The 19897-nt window shown below is 35.6% G+C and overlaps 1 protein-coding gene across 1 annotated transcript in view; it reads right to left on the bottom strand.

Moving 5' to 3' along the window:
* Positions 1-9562: 9562 nt before the first annotated feature.
* LOC149782199 (heat shock 70 kDa protein 12A-like) overlaps positions 9563-19897 on the bottom strand; it is a 50545-nt gene continuing 40210 nt past the window's right edge. The window contains exon 5 of the mRNA XM_089935085.1: positions 9563-19008. Within this exon, the coding sequence (XP_089791211.1) occupies positions 17932-19008 (1077 nt within the window). The 3' untranslated portion in view covers positions 9563-17931. The remainder of the gene's footprint in view (positions 19009-19897) is intronic.

Here is a 19897-nt window from a genome sequence, read left to right as displayed (position 1 = left end):
AAAGAAAATCATGATGGCTGTTGTTCTTCTTAGTCTGGTTGGTATTTTAAGATCTTACATGCTTATTAGTTGTATGCTACATGTCTCGAAAAGTTCTTTGTATAGCTCAGGAACTGTAGCAATCTATCCCAGCATTATCAAAATGTTTTTAAATGTAAATTCGAGCTGAGACTCCAAGCATTCCAGTCAAATGTGATACTTGCGTAATCTATGTATTTAAAAGCATGCAGTAAACGTTACTAAAATCTTGAAAGTTCTATAATGGTTCCAACTTAATAAATTGATTTACCGCATTTAATACGGTTCACACTTAGAGATGAAGGCCCATTTTTGCGAGTAGAGAGAAATTTATGATTTAGTAAAACAAAACAGGAGAGCTTCATTAATAAAACGGTAGGAGACCATTTACTCTGCGAACTGTGACTATCAGGTGTCAGGCCGAAATGAACCAAAAGCAAAGATATGAATTTTCTTTTATCTGTATGATTTGTACTACTTTGAGCAACACATGCAGCCCGTTCAGAGATCTCGTTCATATGTATGAGGTAACTTTCCAGACGGAGGATGTCAGAGACACACAAAAAGATCAACGAAATTTCTCTAGCGATTTCATACTCCTGAATGTACCATCCTGCAAGGATACTAAGCGATTGTTTACCATTGTACGAAAGATGTCAAATGTGCCAAATTAAAATATTTTCCAGCCTAATTCCACTTTTCAATACGACCATTCTTAAAGAACAAAGATGTAAGAGTGGCTTAACATATGTTTTACTTATCTCTTGAACTGCATAATCAGTGATGTCATTTCTCAGCCCTGACAATGGCACAGGATCAATGTACAAGCGACACAGAGTGCACAGCACACTGCCATCCGCATTCAGGCCATTGTGTTAATGGAGTTTACCACTTCAATCAACATGGTAAGTTTATTAATACACCGTATCATGTATTACAACAACATGTTCAAGTCTGAATGTTCAATGAAATATAGTTGTAAAATAAATGCAGGTAGAACTATCTATATTTTCGTCCCTGAATTCATCAGCGATAGTAACGGATTCATTAAAATATATTATATAAACACATGTTTAGATGAATAATAAGATATACATTATTGATATACCTAAAGAAAAACACGCAGAACCTTAACGATGGTTTTAAATTGTATAAACACTTAATTACCTTTTGCTTCAGCTCGACAGGCTCCTTGTGAGGGGCACACATGCGTATGTCCAGATGGAACCCAAGGGAATTGTGACCATAATGGAGTCTGTCACTGCCACGGTTAAATATTTATTTTAACTTTGGTAAGTAGACGTTGTTGCATTTGCCTAGTTGGATGGAATGACTCAGAATCTTGATATAATTTCAGAAGAGTCCATTGTCTGCAAAGAAACGTGCCTTACATAATTTTACAAATTGTTTCTATTAATTTTCTTCAACTTGTGCATACGAAAAACAAGTGCAATGAAACTTTAAGAAAACATCTATATTATATTTAGGGGATAACACTTACACGCCATACCTTAATATAATTCAAATGTTAAAGTAACAAATGACCATATATCGGGGTGTACAAACATTGCGACCTCTGAACCAAGTCACAAATATCTAAAATTATTGTTTCCACGAAATTTATTTTCACCAGATATTGCTCATTTAAAGTACTGCAATTAGTTGTCATTACAAGTGTAGACTAAGCAATAGATGCACTTACAGACTAAATCATTGACTCAGTTGTAGCATACGTCAAAATATCTAATGGTTTAAACACTACTTATTCATCCTATGCATCAGTCATTGTCTCTTGCAATATTTTAATCACCTTTTCAGGTATTTGACTCACTCTTTTAGTTATATATCCGACACCAGTCTGTCCATTTATATTCAGACCATTATTTTAATGGATACTTCCATGATGTCTAGGAATTATTACTAGATGTCGGGTGAATCGGCGTTAGTAGTAGAAAAAGACAGCAATCCAAATGGATCATTACGTTATATATCAGTCAATCGAATATTAATTTATCACGCTTGTCGTAAGGTATTTCTAACCAAATTGTATCAATTAAAGCATAGTAGGTTGGGTGAATTGGTATTAGGCCGATAAAGCTTCCCCTCAACCCTGAAGATATTGATTGGCGGTTTAGGGATTGATATCATCTATTCATTAAAACCTGCAACAGTCTGCAGTAAATTTTGGCTGTAGACATCGGTGTACATTTTATACACTTACCGATATTTCTCGAGCGTGGGAGCTAACATAAGCTGAATTGTCACACTGCTCTGTGCTGCAGCAAAAATTTTCGGTAGACAGGTGCTCATGAATGCAGTCGCGTCAATATTAATTTGCTAGCACCACCAGGGCCACCGTTTACTATCGATGTAACTCAGACAATAATACCGATTGGTGCACTACGATGGTTGTTGTTGCCGTGATTACAGCTACACCTAGACCAACAGTTTTTCTCAGGCAAGACCACAACCTAAACATGCTCCTTTGTCTTTTATAATCAGTACGGTTCTTGTGGTAATTTTATTTCACAGCTGATATTCCGCTTGGATTATTTCTTTACGTCGGTAAGACTGAGTGTCCATCATAATTCTTCTATTAATAATAGTATCGCGTAATTTAATTGAATGACAGACAGAGATTGTTCCGACTCATGATTACGCGCACACACTTCTAGACAAGTATTCCTTTTTAGTTGCACAATTGTAATATTGGTAAAACTGTCATACCTTTGTAGAAAACCTCTGCTCGGGAACACTGTTCTCCAGTGATTATGCGTTCCGGTTTTTTGGAATCTGATTCTTTTAAACAACACGCCGATTACACCAGAACCTTTTGCATCAAACGATTGTCATTGCCCAATAGCTTTACTCGAACAAGTGCATCCTCGTTGAATAACAGACGAGATCTTTTTATCCTCAACTGAGTCAATGTCAGTTTAAAATACTCGCTGGTGAACGTAACTGGGGTGGATACATCGGTGAATGCCACTTCGCCATTGTAGAAATAATCCTTAAGCGCTTTAACATCTGGGGCTGCAGTTGGCGTTTACACGTGCAATTGCGGTGAATTCAAGCTGACTTCAACAACAAGTGGAACGAAATTGTTATCGATGTTTACATCTGCTGCTAGTTGGTCCAGCACCCCGTCGGTAAATTCAGCAACCACATCACCGTGGTCTGAATCCATTACGTATACATTATAACGATAAAAGCTAATCTTAAAGAAAAATGCCAAAGACGGTTAAGTACTCGTCCGGATAAACGTTGAGCGCTTAAAACTGAATTTCATCTCCGGTAACTAATGATGCTGACAATGCGACTGTATAAAAATTATAAACATCACTGTCTGGCCTGATTACAAATGATATTGGTGGTACATAATCATAATCAAGACGCCGCTCATCATATATCAACATTCAAATTCGACAACACTTAACTTTAGTTTCGGTAAGGATAAACAAGTATGTTCCGGACTAGAGCACCTTTTAAAATATGAGGATTATATCTCTCAAAACCTTTTTCAAATAGAGATGTTGAAATAAGGCGACCATTCGACAAGGTTGACGTTTCAATTGGTTTCCCTCTTTCTTTGATTAATATGGTTTAAATAAAACTCCATGAAGTTGCTACTCGTGGTGGTACGGCCAAGTTAGCGATTTGTTCATCTACAGATTGTTTCCTTGTTGCATTAGCATCATCAACATACACTTTGATGTAAGCCATCCACACACACCGTCGTCTACGATTCCCCCGTTTTCGGTGACTTCAGCTAGGTTATTTACTACAAAATCGCCTTCTAAAACTTGACAATAATATCTTGAATGTCGACATTAGACTTTGCGTTTTACCTGTTTGACCCTCAAAATTCACAAGGTTGCCTTGGTCAACGCCGAAAAGAACACGACTTGTAACCTCATTTAAAATCCGTTCTGGTGGCAAATCGGTTCAGATCCGCATCAACACCGTGTCGTCGAGCTGAGTGATGTCCGTAAATGTTAACAGACATTGTGTATAATATTAATTTTACTTTAATGTGAAATCAATAAGTGCTTGCAGGGTTGTATGTGCATGCAACACTTCAAGAACAAGATGACCGCATATTGGCACATCCGAATGAATTTATGCTGAAACAGCTAAATAAAACAACGGTTGTCGTCCGTGCCTGCTTAAATATTTTACAACTTCAAACGGTGGAGCAAGTCCATAGGAGAAAAAGAAATACTAAAGATTTTGAGACGTTACCGCGTATGGACCAAAATAATGACAAGTACTGTTGTTAAATCCAGGTCGACAATGCCGGTGTCACGTGTGTGTGGCACAATCAATGTAAGTTTATTTCACATAAAGACACCACTGAAATCTAAACACCACGAGTAAATCAAGATTTGTTAATGGACGCGTAATTTTCTGGGTCAGGGTAATTGAAGACTTATGCCGATGGTATTTGACGACATGTACCTGGTAATCGAAGGCTTCTTCCTTTATTATAAGACCACTAACTGCCTTTTTCAACACCATTCCTGATGCAGTTCCAATAGCCGATAAAGCCGCAAGTTTTGCAACCTCTGGAGCCACTGCTGATAATAATGCTGGAATCGCTGCAAGGAATTCAAATATTCCTTCGGTCTTTAGCATTTGTGTCACCTCTCACTTGCATAATGTTAACTTTGCTGAGGTATTATTTTTTTGCCGCAATAAGCTGAAAAATTTGTGTTTGTGTCAACCACATGGAGACATGTCTGGTCAATTTTACCGGATAAAGTTTCAATGTGACCCCATAGGTACTTTTTATTGCCTATTTTGTATTTTCGCAAGTTGATTTTCAGTAAGGCCGACCTTCATTTCGTGATAGGAGATTATTATTAAAATACGTAACAGGTTTAATTATGAATCTGAGAAAATTCTATGAATTTTCCACAGGTGCATCGATCATCATCATTCGACTATCAGAACCTTCCAACAAAAGAAAGTATCACAGCATAACATCTGTAATTAACACCAGACGCATCTATACGTGTATGAGTGTACATGTGGACGACGGAGTTTCTGAATAACTCCAGATGTTCCAAAGAAAGGTAATAAATCGGGTACAGTGAAGTCATGTTGGGAAATCTGCAAAAAGGGTCAATGTTTTGATGCTAGTCCATATACGAGGACAGATTGTGATATTCACGTGCGGTATAATTGGTTTCAGAGTTAAGCCGAATTTCTTCAGAAGGTTCTTGATGACCGTTTAACCGCAGATAAACCTCGGTCACTTCTTTGTGGTCAAATATTTTACACCGTGTTTAGTCATTGTCTCGATTTTTAAGCTGACATGGCACAAACACATGTTGTGGTTCAGTAAGACAATGTTGGTTACTTTTTGCTACGTAAATTGTCCCGCAATCGCCGTTGGTATGAGTGTGTCTGTGGTATGTGCAGGAAACGATAGCGTTGAAGCTGTCCATGCTAAATTACATCGTTACAGTTGTTCTAAAGGGGGTTATTGTGAATGTATGTTTGGCTCCAAATATAACCTTGCGAACATCTCTGCAAAACTCAAATATGTTATGAACGATTATTCGGTCATCAGTACGTTCAGGACTTGTTAATGAGACCTTAACAACCTCAGTAATGGATAATACGACTTCCATTAGTAATAGCTGCATTGAACAATGAAGTCACACTCAGGACTGGATTAAAATCATCCATTCAACAAAAGTCTGTCACTGTTACTCAGAGATTGATTTCGCAGCCAGCACCATTACAATCACTCAGAGACGAGTTTTGTTTAGAATTCGTATGCACCGGGAGAGTTAGACAGAGGACAACATCCTGCATCTGACCCAGTATGGTACGTGTATGTGTTTTCTATTTCGAAACCGATTGATACCCCTAGTCAACGAACACGTTACCGTATGGAACCATCACCGGGTTGACCAAAGCCGAGTGGACTTTTTCGACCCAGCCGATCGTACAGAACTTCCACCAGGATTTGTACTGATGCACTAACCAGTATCAATTGTAATTTGGTTCACTACAGCACGAAGGTCAAACGCATAGGTGGTAATTCCGTCGGGGAGTATCCATCGTTTGGTATCAAGCAGGCACAAACTCACTTTATTGCATCGATATACACCCATGTTCTGATACCTTATCATTTTTGCCCAGTGCGTAAATTCACGCCAGTCTCAAGGTCATTCCACTTAAAGTTCATGTTTGAGATCTTTTTCAACAATCGCCCGTAGAACACCTTCGCATTTTACTTTCATTGAGCTGACTACACTTGAATACATTTTTGGTCATAGTCCCACATACTCTCCGATTAGTTTATCCGAGTATTTTCATTTGAATTTACCAAGGATCTTTTTCTTGGCGTTACGAAATAACGGATGTTCATTTGGATACTCACAGGTATTCCTTGATCAAACATGGTTCTGCGATGTCTGCATAAACATAGCTAGTTGTAATATATATATATCAGCAGCGAGTCCGTGCCTGTGTACAATAGTTTTAATGTATGCGTGAATTAAGCATCCAATAGTTTACGTCCTCTTCCTATCGCCTAGAAGGCCACGGTTCTTTAGAAAAATTTGATCAAACTTTGAATGTGATTCGGTCAGATTGTTTTGATACTGGAAACATATTGGGATGATGATGTTCATTTACTGTTGTTATCTGTAAGACAATCATATCAAGAATCATTAGGCTCAACTCCTTTTCAACTGTCTATGGACCACTGAAGTTAATAAAAGAGAAACTTGTTTCAAATGAAAATTCAAAGATTAGTCTTCTTGACTTTATCTCTGATTTCAAATGTAAATTGTCAAATGCTTGTGAAGTAGCCAGAACTAATCTTCACTCTATTCAGTCAAACATGAGAGTAAAGGATGACAGAAATACAAAAGTGAGAGGTTTTCAACATGGCGATAGAGTTCTGGCGCTCTTGCCCAGAAATTTTAAAGAATCTGAGCAAGAAATTTTCACATCTACAACTACAGCAAAAGAGTGAATTAAAACAGCTATTAAGTGAATATATGCACTTGATTTCTGAAGTTCCAAGAAGAACAAAGAAAATCTGTATTAATGTTGAAATTGTACATTCTCCATCCCTTGAAACGGCATCATAACAGGATGATGAATCATTTCAGGCGGCAATGTTTGAGAGAAGTCATTCATTGCTGGAAAATGATTTCATCGAACCAAGGAAAGTAATTGGAGTTCACCACTTAATCTTGAGCACAAACTTTATACTATATTACGTATGTGTATTGGCTACAGTAATGCCTACATTGTCACCAGATCGGATTAATTGCCATTGCTAAGAATAGATGATTGCATTGACAAAATAGGAAATGCGTAATATGTCAACAAATGTTATCTTTTAAGGGGATTATGACGAATTCGACTCTCGGAAAGAGCAAAAGAGCTTTAGGAATTCGCAAATTCAGATAAAATGTGTCAATATAAATGATGCCATTTCGTATGAAAGGTTCTTCGGCAAGATTCTGGCGTTTAATGAATATGATACATCTGGTCGAGAAAATTTTGGCGCATACATCTATGTTGTCATCATCTACAACGATACCTGGAAAGATCACTAGGAACCCATTGTAAATTTTTGATCGACTCATTGATCCAAATCGGACAGTTAATTTAAGTAAAATTGATTTTTGGCATGCTTGTGTCGCAGTTTAGGACATATGAGACAAGTCACGTTAAACCTGTTTTATGTTGTGTCAGATGAACAAATATATACATGGATAGGAAACTCCCGAACCTATTCTATGAAATATAATGGATTTTTTTAGACGCACATGAAAATTCTTAGTACCAGAGATCAAAGGACATACACTGATTGCAGTACTTTACGGGCACGAGGGTGTTTCTTTATGGTGCATATTTTGTCATGCGTGCTACACTAATGCAAATGTAAATGCAACATTTTATTTGCAGATGTTGCTAAGATTGCATTACTGGAAAGTATTTCAATCATTTTGAGCCCTAAAAAGAATAACATTGTAAACCACGTTATTTCTTCAGTATGACTGATACAATAAAAAAACCTTTTGCTATCCCTGAACAAAATGTCATATCCTCATAGATTCAGAAGACTTCTTGCGATGTCTATTTGGTCCTAATTAAAAATGGTGCTTATATATCCTCCAATATGGTCATACTGACATGGGGTTTTCACCAAGTGTGTGTGTGTGTGTGATTCGGCATTCTAGAGTAGCTTTAAAAAATATTGCAATCATATCGCTATGGTGTCGGCAGTGTGGCAGTATATAGTGACGCCTAGCACTGGGGCATCATAAAGCAGACATGTAGCATCGTGTCCCATCCAGTCACATTCTCCTGCCACCAGGCCAACCAGTCCTAACACTAATTCCTTAATGGTTACCGCCGAACAAGGTAGCTACTGGTATCACTTTTATATATTTAGTACGACTCGGCCGGGGTTCTAACCCGCGACATCCCGTGTCCAAGGCAGATGCTCTTCTCACTTCGGCCACCGGAGCAGTCATCTTTTACCAAGGGATTTCTTCTAATGTCTACTTGGTCCTAACTGAAAATGGTGCAGATCTGACATTCACTACGACGTTTATGGCAGCCATCTTACAAATCTTATCACTACTCTTCCTAAACAATATGTCGCATAACAATGGTGCCAATCTTGCATTCAGTATGCCTGCCATGATGTCCATCTTGACAAGCTTGTTATCACTAGTCCTTCTAAATGGATTTTATAATGACTTGGGTTTCTGCCAAATGACTTCTAATGATATATAGATGGTTCAGATAAAAATGGTGCTGATCTGACATCACATCGCGTGGCCACCATAGCAGGTCGTTTGAAAATCTTGCTAGAATTGAAGATTCAGCCGTTAATAAGAACAAACGGTTTTATTTTGTATTCCTGGAAATTCTGTTTAGGTGGTAGATGCCTGTCCCTGAAAAACGTCTTTGATTTAAATTTGAGTCCGATTTGAGATATTTGGTTAAATATGTATTTAGATTACGCAATATAGAAGATACAAGTCTCTTTCATCAGAAGTCTATTACGGCTAACTACATCCTTTAACCTCAATAAATATGGATACTTACAAAAAAGGGAACATATAAGCTCGGTGTTCTTTATAGTCCCTTTAGCATATTACGTTTATTAACTTGGCTTATCCAGAGCTATTGATTATGTTTCCATGACAACTTATGTTCAATATATTTTTGTATTAATCAGGTAATTTTTTAATTGAATCAATTCCAGCTAACTTTGCCAGTAAAAAGTAATAAATTCGGTACAAGGTGGTAAAGCAATGCTGGGAAACCTGGAGGTCAGTGTCAACGTATTGACCCCGGCCCATAAATGACGACAGCTTGTGATTTGCGCGTGCGACATGAGTGTTGGTAACGTCAATCAAAATTTCTTCAAAGGGTTGCTGATAACCAATTAAACGTAAAGAAACGTCAAACACTCCTAACTTGTCAGATATTATTTAATTCAAATGCTGTCCACAACGCGCCCGAACTACAGCTCAAAACGCTATAAATACATGTCTTGGTGCCCTGATAGCTTGTTGGATAGTTAAAACTACCCTTCCAACTGTAGTTCCATATTATTAATAAGCTGCATTTGCAAAGCATTGATGATAATTGATAGACTGCTCTGGTATCTCGAATCCAAGAAAGCGCTATCGAACGTTCAGTATGAATTCATAAAAACACAATAAACCATCTAGTCAAACTTGAAGCATTGCATAGAGAAGCTTTTATAAATAACATATGGTTGCCGTCTTTTCGATAATTGAAGAAACCATGCACACCACATGCAAGTACGGCGTAATGAATGACCCATTCAACCTAGATCTAATGAATCGCATCCTTAACTTTGTCTTCAGTCTTTCGAAAAATAAAATCTGCAGAGTTGAAATTGGCAGCAACATTTCGGAACGCTATTCCCAGGATATTTATGTACCTCATTACAGCGTATTGTCATTCACCATCTTCTATATCAGCAGTAACAGTTGAGTGAAATGGTTTAACCCAGAAGCTGAATGATCGTTATATATTGACAATTTTGTGATCTTCTATACATCAAAGAGTATGTTTACTATTCAATGTCAACTACATATGAGCATTTTCGAAATATAAAAAATAACAATATGCGTTTCTGCCGATTAGATCGTATTCAAGAAAACCCAAAGCACTATCTTGACGGTGGTCATCTTCATGTTTTGGAAAAGAGTAAAATTTACGGCTTATTATCGACCTTAAAACTACCCTTTCATCCACATATTAGATTCGTTAGGGGTATAAACCCTGGATTTCATTCAAGTCATGGCAAATACGGACTGGGGAGCAGAACGAGAGACCATGCGCCGGTTATGCAAGTCATTAGTAAGATTACAACATGACTATGTCTCGATTGAATATAGATCTTACTGTAAATTGTACTTACAGATGTTTGATTTGATACACAGTCAGGGACTTAGACTCTCTCTCTGAGTGCATTTAGAACAAGAATGTGCAGCTTTATCCAGGTCACGGACCGGAGTAACAATTGTTAAAGTCCTATCGAATGATGCAAATAAGCGGATAAAATCAGTTCGCTGGCGATCGGTTGCACCTTCCCTATATAGAAATAAGTCTCTATGCTGAAGCAAACCAACCATCACTTCATCTTAATGATCGAAATTGACTCTCTATTATGCTACTAAACTATATTCCAATCCATCTAACCCCGCATCTAATGTATTGGTTCTGCCAACATACCAAACCTTCAGAAACCAAAAATATTCTCATGTAAATTCGTCCTCACTTTGAAACTGCAAAAATTACTGTTAAAATACTGCAAAATTATGTATCCCTAAATGGCCATCTTACTTATCAAAACCTCCCAAAATAATAATTGACCTTTGCAAATTCAAAATCTCTTGAACAAATCATCTCCATATTCACCGTAGATTCAATGAAATCAGAGACTTCTGTCATATAATATGTTTATGTAAACAGACGGTTGAAAAGATAGAAATGAAAATTGGAACTCAAATTGTAACTCACCATGCCACCTTCACGACCCAGCGGCTGGCTAATGCCTCAGTTATTACCACATAAATAGCAGCCACACCCCAAGTATTGAACCACAATGAAACCTCTCGAAAATTACATTAATCGTCCATTCGGGGTCCCTTTTCAGACTTAAAGCCCTGCACCATCTTGAATTTGATAATCCATTAATACCCTATATATTACAAAATTATGATGTTCGCCTACAACCGAGGAAACGTGTTCAGTGATCTTGACCGCCTAGTCGGATTGACCGTAAGACGCTATTACATACCATACAAACATAAAATGCATATTTATGCTGAGGCGCCTTAAAACGCAATTACATACAAACATGCTATTTTCAGAATTATTTTAAAATACACCTCTACAGTCTCTTTAATGTGGCTACACGCAATTATTTAGCTTTTTTCACATGGGATACATGGCATAAATCAGTCTTAGAGTTAATAGATTATAGTAAAGCAAATGGAAAAAACAGACAATATATATATAAATATATTTTCTCATATTTCCATAATGTATCTAAAGCCTCGTCGACTAGGCTCCCGATACCGAACATAAGAGCCTGCTGGGGCTAAGGACAGAGTACTTAATGTGTATCCACTACCATGAAATCACGGGTTCATAAATTATATAGGTACCCAAGATTTTTTTCTTAAGAAGACACACTGTTTATTGTCCTCATTTTATTTAAAATAAATAGCGCAGAAGATACATATGTACGCATGTACAATTTAAGTTTCATGTAACACATGGATAGTCTATCAATGATTAAATACTGTTCGAAAGTTTAAGGAAGAAATGAGGAAAATATCGATCAGCTTCTTTTACTCTAAAAAATGGCAATAATCTAATGTATTTGGTAACATCAAACATCTTTCTAATTTCTTCCCGGTTTTTTAATTTGTAATTCTCTTAATTTCCTTTCCGAACCAGCTTTGTAAATATTAACAAATAATTATTTCTCTAAAATATAAAGTTAAAAATTAAAAAGAATTTACAGTATTGTGAACGAAATCGTAAATAGTCCTGAAAGTTATACAAGACGTCAACAAGTATTGAGTACTCCAAATTAGTTCCAGTGGTGTTATGTACACATATCTTTGAACGGTCTGTGCTAACAGTTTTGACGTATCACAAATATATAATCCTCTGTCTTTAAATTAATTCACAGTAATTCCTAAACAGCTACTTAGACAAAGATTATGACAACTTGTAAGTCCAATGAATAATTGAAGTAAATTAAATACCATCAACTTAACCAAACTAAATGACTTCACTAATACTGACGTCTGAATAACTAATTTTCACGTAAACATCACTGATATAAGAACTAAGACGCAATTTCAGAATGAGAAAGAGGGTCTAATAATCATTTTTATAGCATTCTGTCAAAAAGAGCAGGCCCTTTAGCAGCTAACCAATCATAAATTAGGTCACCTGGTGTTCCTTGGGGAAATCTAATGACCTGAATTCAAATCTTATTAAATTCGTCAACCCCATTTCTTCTACAGCTTTTCTCATGTTGCCTGTATAGGCTCTAATAAACAGTAACAAAAGAAAGAGTGAAATAAAACAAATTTAACAAATAATTTATTTCCCTGGAAAAACACTGTAAAAATAAAAAAAAAAACTTACGGCTTTAAGAATCAAATCCAAAAATAATCCAGGAATAATCCACGAATCAAATTTTAGCAGTCCTAGTAATATATTTTTTTAATGAATTCAAGTTCGAGTCCCGACGAAAATTCCAAAATGGAAGGCGATGACGTATACTGTAGCCAGTATGGTGCTGTAGTGTCTACGGTTTTTGTTATTCCACAGACAGTAATATTCCGGTGTTTGAATTTCCGAATAGAATTTAAAGAACTGTCCTTTTCCAAGAATTCTGCATTTGCACTCAAATATTTCCAGGCAAAAGAATTCATCTTTTAGAATCCAAATAATTTGAATACAGATTAAAATATAACTCCAAACTGGCTATAACAAAGCGAACACCTTACGTCCCAGAGTTTAGAAGCCCGACCGAGATTATTTCTCTATAAACAAGGGTTATACAGACAAATAATGCGCAAAACAGATCACGTATGAGGGTCACGTGATCACATTCTAAAATGGTTTAGAAGTATCTATACGTCTAAAGTCACGTATTCCTGTACAGCCTCGACTTAACTATTATCATTCACATATTAAAATCGAATTAAAAAAAGAAGTTGTTTACTTGATTCTCAATCAATGCCAGGAACTAGGTCATCAAAGATACAAAGTTCGGTGTTTGCGATTAAACAATCAGGTCAAACTAATTTCTGGAAAATATCAAATTCCTAGTAAACAAAATTACATTACTTTGATATGTAATGAAATTAAAACTAAAAACATTTTAAAACTTACAAACAATTAAATTAAATCAAATATACGTAATACTTTCAAAGTCTTAGTTCCCAATAACATGTTTTCTCAAAAATCAGCTCATCATAAGGTACAAACCCATTATTTTGAAAAGATGTAATGTGTTTTCAAATGACCCTTACAATCTATATTCATACAAATTATCACACGTAATAATATATATTTTCAGCATCCGCAACAAGTCATAGTCATGTAAAATTTTGCAAACACAATGGTTGTTTTATTTTATTTGTTTGTCTTGACTATGTTCTGTATTTGCGTTTGAAAAATACTCATTAAAAGTCGAAAGCACTCACGCTAGTTAGATACTAGTTGTGCACTGTTCATATTCATTTATTATATATATATATATATATATATATATATATATATATATATATATATATATATATATATATATACATATACATATGCATATAATATTTATTTGTGATACAGGCCATAGGTACATATCCATACATCGTGCGGTACAATAAGATGTTTTACTGCGTAATAAAAGAACATGATATATAATGAAAGTGATATACATGAAGGTGATATACATGAAAGTGATCATTATTGCATTTTTAAATTGGATGAAATACAAGCATATATTTCACAGTAATCACACAAACGAATTCAAATGGAACCGAGAACCTGCATGGAGCACGTTTTTTATATTGATTTAGAATCTTATGTAGCAGGAGTCCTTAATAAAACGGTTTATGTAATCTTTAAGGCCTTTACAGCAAACATTGCTACATTTGTCATCAGAATTTTACTAGTTCATTTGGTATAAAAGGCCTACATTTTTCTAAAGTTGGATAAATATATACAAAGACGGGTAAATATTTTCTTCGTATTTCTCCATATAGCGGTCAAGCAGTAATAAAATGCAATTAATTTTTGATGTTACGGTTACAAATTTGACAATCTTTCCTCATAGCAAATACTTTCATATCTTCCCGTGTTACTTCTTATTGGCAAGTTCCGCGCTCCAAGCATAGTTATTATGTAAAAAAAATCACTATATCCGAACAATTCTAGATATCTTTAACAAGTGAATTCTACTTCTAATGATTTAGAGAAACGCAGTCTTTCCATCGACTTAATCTCATCCTGCAACTTTTGCCTAAAATATCTTCACATCTCTGGCTGAAAAACAATTTATTTTCATTATTTACGCCGTGAGTTTACCAAACATTGGCTATTCCGAATGTAAAATGAAGCTTTTTAACATTGTCAGCCCAACAATCACAATTTTCCACCCACCTTAACTGTAAATTGTAGCATTGTTTAGGATATCTGTCTTCCGGCATTTTTAGTATTCTTAGCAATTATTTCAAAATATGTTTATATCCTATACAGTGCATCCTAAATCTTCCTATTTTGTCATATATCAATGCATTTGGAGTAGACTTAGATGTACCAAGAATATACTTACAAAATGACAAACAAGTTTTTTCAGTATCATAAGCATCGTAAAACCCCCAAACTTCAGCATCATAGTTAAGGATGGGAGCTATCTTCGCGTCAGACAGACGAAGTAATCCAGGTACGGTAAATCTGTCAAATTTCAAAACACTTTGCTTCAAAATATGCATAGCCTTCAGCGCCTGCTAGACAGTTTTCCGGTACATATACCAATAGTTTTTTGAAGAATATGTGCATCCTAAATACTTATAATATGTTTCAGTCTTTACTTCTGTAGGGCCATATATATTGACAGGCTGCAAGACAATTTCGGCATAAACAAAGAACTCAATATAATATCATGCAATCATATCATGTAAATTATGAACTTCCTATTAAGACTAAAATGCAAGAGTTTTACCTCTGTCTAAAATGTTTCGTTCATCAATTTTACCATATTACACGAAAAACGCTTTAGTTTAGACTGGACCACGTAAGCCTACAATTAGGCTGTGAACAGAATATTATATATGTTGGCATTCAGAACTTGTGTGCAGAAGATGATTTAAGTTATATTTGTAAGCAGAAATGTATTGCATCCTTAATCCTTTTATCGTGGCTGCTAAATATTGTATAGACTCTCCAGTGCGTTTTGTGGATCCTAGAAAAGTAAACATAAGACCTTAAAAGGGTTTGGGACATGGCGATAGCGTGACATTTTATCAGTCGAAGATAGTTATTAAAAGTTTTGAAAATTCGACAATTTCTACGGCACTAAGAAAAGATAATTGCCTAATATAACTGACACCTGTGTATCGCCATATGGCATTGAGAGAGAATTAGGGCGATGTGTTCCTGCTATGAGCAGCATTAGAGATGCACTTGTTACATCCGTCATTTATACGACAAAAAGCAAGAGAGGTTCAGCCTTTGACATGTTATATTTTAAAACAGGGTTGTTTAATTAGTTCCTGTTATCAATTAAAATAATACCATACGTAGGAACACACTTATATCAAGGAAAGCCTAAGACTCGTTGTGGAAAAAGATCGTTGAGGATTGAAATTACATTAGAAATATACATTATTTGATCTGAGTCCCAACATTATAGATTTATTATCTGTATAGCTCTGAAAACTTTGCCATGTTATCACATTGAACAGTCAATATTATCAAATGGCATTATAAAGACTAACTAGACCTAACATTGTCAGCATTCTGACCACGACACACTGCACAAGTACTCTTTACAATTTTAGTTAATTTAGAATAAAATAGGTATATTTATTGTGTACAATTATATATAGTGTCTCTTTGTATATGCCATATACATACATATACAAAGGCATTGTACATGTAACCGATTTCATTGCAAAGGAGGAAAAATAATTGTAAATAAATGATGTCATAGCATCCACGCTGTATGTATATCTAGCCACTCTATAGAAGACACTTAATTGATTATGACTGTATAGAAGAATTCCTTCAAAACCACGAGACCAGTATCATGAGGAACGAAGACTTTTTACTAAGAAACGTTGCCTTGAATGTCACAGGGAAACATCAAAAATTAGAACGGCCACCGATATCTAATACTTCTCATTGTTGTCGTAACATTGCCATGTGAGAAAAGCTTCTCACTAATGAATTATCCAATCTCGGTGTGTTTAAGTAGATTAATTTTTACTGCAAACAGAGATCGTTTGATCGCGTCTGTTAGGGTTGCTTCGATTTCACTCTGAAATGTTTCGACTAATGTTAACGGCAAGGTAAAGGTACCAACTGGAGATACCTTCCACTTCGTCACTTCAAAATCACAAAAGAGTCCAATATAGTCCTCTATGATGTCCTCTTTGAATTTCTGAAGAACAGGATTGGATTTCCGAATGCCTAGATCAGAAACTGTCTGCATGTTTCATTACCTCCTATCCTCTCTATGCGCCGCCTGTCTTCTTATGACTCTTCTAAGACCTTTCTTATCTCAATTACTTCGTGGATAGCTATATCAACGATACCAGCTGGAATTAATTGTTATTTGTAGTGCTACTGACCAAATTTCACAAGCCAATAAGATGAATGATAGATGACAAAACGTATTCAAGGATATCTGCAAATGATATCACGGCGTCTACGCTGTGCTATAACACTGGTGGACACTAACACGAAGAGTTTGTTACAACATTCACGAAGAAGGCTCATATATGTAATAATTAATGAAACGTTTGTATCATCCACTTGTGCCCTCAGTACAGAAATGTTATAGATGCAAGTGCCAACTAGTTTAGAGTCTCAAAAGTCAAATATATACTATAACAGACAACAGGTTATGACGAAATCAGGACCATATTATGAGGGAGTTATTCGTGTATGTACATCAAGGTATAATTTTCCATTAAGATAATGTCTATTTATCAGTAAACCCAGAACCAACTCTGCAATAAAATAAAAATCGATAAAAACAATTCCCGGTGCCATGCTTATCACTCATCTCTTTCTATTTTGCTATTTATTAGATAACGTTTCCCACTAATATCTTGCCATTCTGATCCACTTTGTCAAATGACCTTAACACCAGCTTGTATTTTTCAATTGTTTGTGTCTAATGGTGTCTTCCCGCAACTGTGGCCGTATTAAAGTGCTAACTGAAATTTTCAAAGTCATAAGCGGTGTTAAAGAAAGCTAATTTCGAGAGTAAATAGATAGCACAAAAATATTAAGATTTTCAAATTGGAAAGAGATTGAAAGGAAATAACTAAAACATGGCATGGCGGCTGATGATCGAAACCAAGCGTTAAGATAATTCAGTTACAGTTCTTCATATTCTTTAATATTACACGTTTGATCTCATATTACTCATGCATGCGGATATTTTAATCACGTACCAAAGATAATTCTTCACATATTATCATTTGAAAAGAGAATCAGAAAATTGTATATATATATATATATATATATATATATATATATATATATATATATATATATATATATATATATACACATTTGCTGTCCCTTAAGTTTTGAGAGAACACGAACTGGCAAAGTCCTTCATGGTCTAATTCAGTCTAAAAGATCTATTGAAGCCTGAAGCATTCTGCCAGATTTTGTATCTATTGCATGTATATGCAGATCCGTGCTTTGATGAGTAATTGTATAAACTACCTTACGATCTTTTCGAGGTAAATTGATATCGAGACCACCAACAACAAGTTTGCCCAGGAAGAAGCAGGACTCATCTGTTGTGAACTGTGCATCCTTTCTGGTACTTGCATAAATAGGAATCTTCACGCAATCACGTTCGGATTTAGCTGGATTTATTTTCTGTCCGTCACATACGATTTGACCATGTTTTATTAAAGAACCCTCCTCTAAAAATATTTTGAAAGATGTATTACACCACCGTCTCCCATCTTCAGACACTCTCAGTGTTTCAACAGGATGCTTCCCGTCAATAAATATGGTACGCAATCCAACCCCATATGTATATCTAGCGACTCTATAAACGATGGTTGATTGATCGTGACCATATAGCACTGCCCCCTTCAGCACCACGAGACCCGCATCGCAAGGAACTAAGACTTTCCACGAAGAAAATGTGTCTTGAATAGCACAGCTCAGCATGGCAGATTCAGAAAAACCTCCAACTAAAATGGCCACTGATATTCCATACTTCTCATAGTTGTCGTAAAATACTTGCAAATGTTCTAATACGCTTCTTACTGACTTGTCAAAAAAGCTTCCCACTAGGGAACTGTCCAATCTTAATTTGTTTCTTTTAAGTAAATTAATATTTGCTGCGAACGGAGATTGAGTGATCGCTTCTGTTAGGGTTTCTCCGGTCTCATTCTGAAATGTTTCGACTAATGCTAAAGGTAAGGTAAAGGTGAGATATTCTGTCCCAGATGGAGATGCCTTCCTCTTCTTCACTTCAAAATCACGAAAGATTCCAATATAGTCTTCTGTGGCGTCCATTTTGAATTTTTCAAGAACAGGATTTCCGAATATCTTGATCAGAAACTGTTTGAATGCTTCATCTACTTCTTGTCCTCCCCATGCGCCGCCTGTCGCCTTATGAATTTCTTTTAGGTTCCCGTCCTCCATTACTTCGTGTATCGTTATATCAACAGTGCCACCTGAAATTCAGTTACTTGTAGAGGTATTCATCGAAGATTGACAAACCAATAACATATGATTGGTAGATATTTCAACAATCGAGTTTATGTGACAAGGTATTGAGGAATCTATGCATATTGTAAATAAAAAAAACATGTAATAATTAATAACTAATATTACTCTCGATCCAGTGACTACAGAAAAATACTAAAATCATATAACAGGATACATAAAAGACGCTATCAGTTCATTATTCTCTTTCTGTCTACATTACAAGTGATTGTTTGATGATGAGTCAGAGTTGGGATATTGTTTTAAATATAAAATAATAAGGTATTTAAAATAGAGAACTACACTTTATCAATCAATAATTTAACTTGCATATACATACATACATGTGTGTACGTTTTGTGAGTAACCGGGAATTTATGCATTCAGTCCTTTCATAAGATTCCACTTTATTTTGAAATTCTTCTAAAAGAAATGCAAGCATCTGTGAAATCTCATGATCCTCTTTTTGTTGTTAAGTTGGCAAAAGTTACTTTGGCAATGATTGAGACTTTTTTAATTCTATAATTATATGTTGCCTCATTTGTATGGGAAAATATGAATGAAATTTTCTGAGTAATACCGCACGACCTTGGGAATGCAGTATTAGACCGAAAAAACGAGTTCATATTTTCCCATAAAAATGTAGTAACCTTTTTATTATATAGTCATTGTGGGTTTTTCCAAAGGCTTAATTATAAAAAAAATATAATACAATGAATAAAGTAATTGAATTTATGCTGTATTCCCAAGATAAATACACAACCGTAGATTCATCAATACACTGTAACAATACACTGTAACAGTATTAATGCGCACGTAGCATCCCCCAGCGATCTTGGAACTTCGTCGCAAGATCGACATT

This window comes from Sinohyriopsis cumingii, chromosome 15 (genome assembly GCF_028554795.1).
Source record: "Sinohyriopsis cumingii isolate HCF-2022 chromosome 15, ASM2855479v2, whole genome shotgun sequence".
Taxonomy (NCBI): domain Eukaryota; kingdom Metazoa; phylum Mollusca; class Bivalvia; order Unionida; family Unionidae; genus Sinohyriopsis; species Sinohyriopsis cumingii.
The sequence above is the reverse complement of the archived record's forward strand: the minus strand, read 5'-3'. Positions and strand labels throughout refer to the sequence as shown.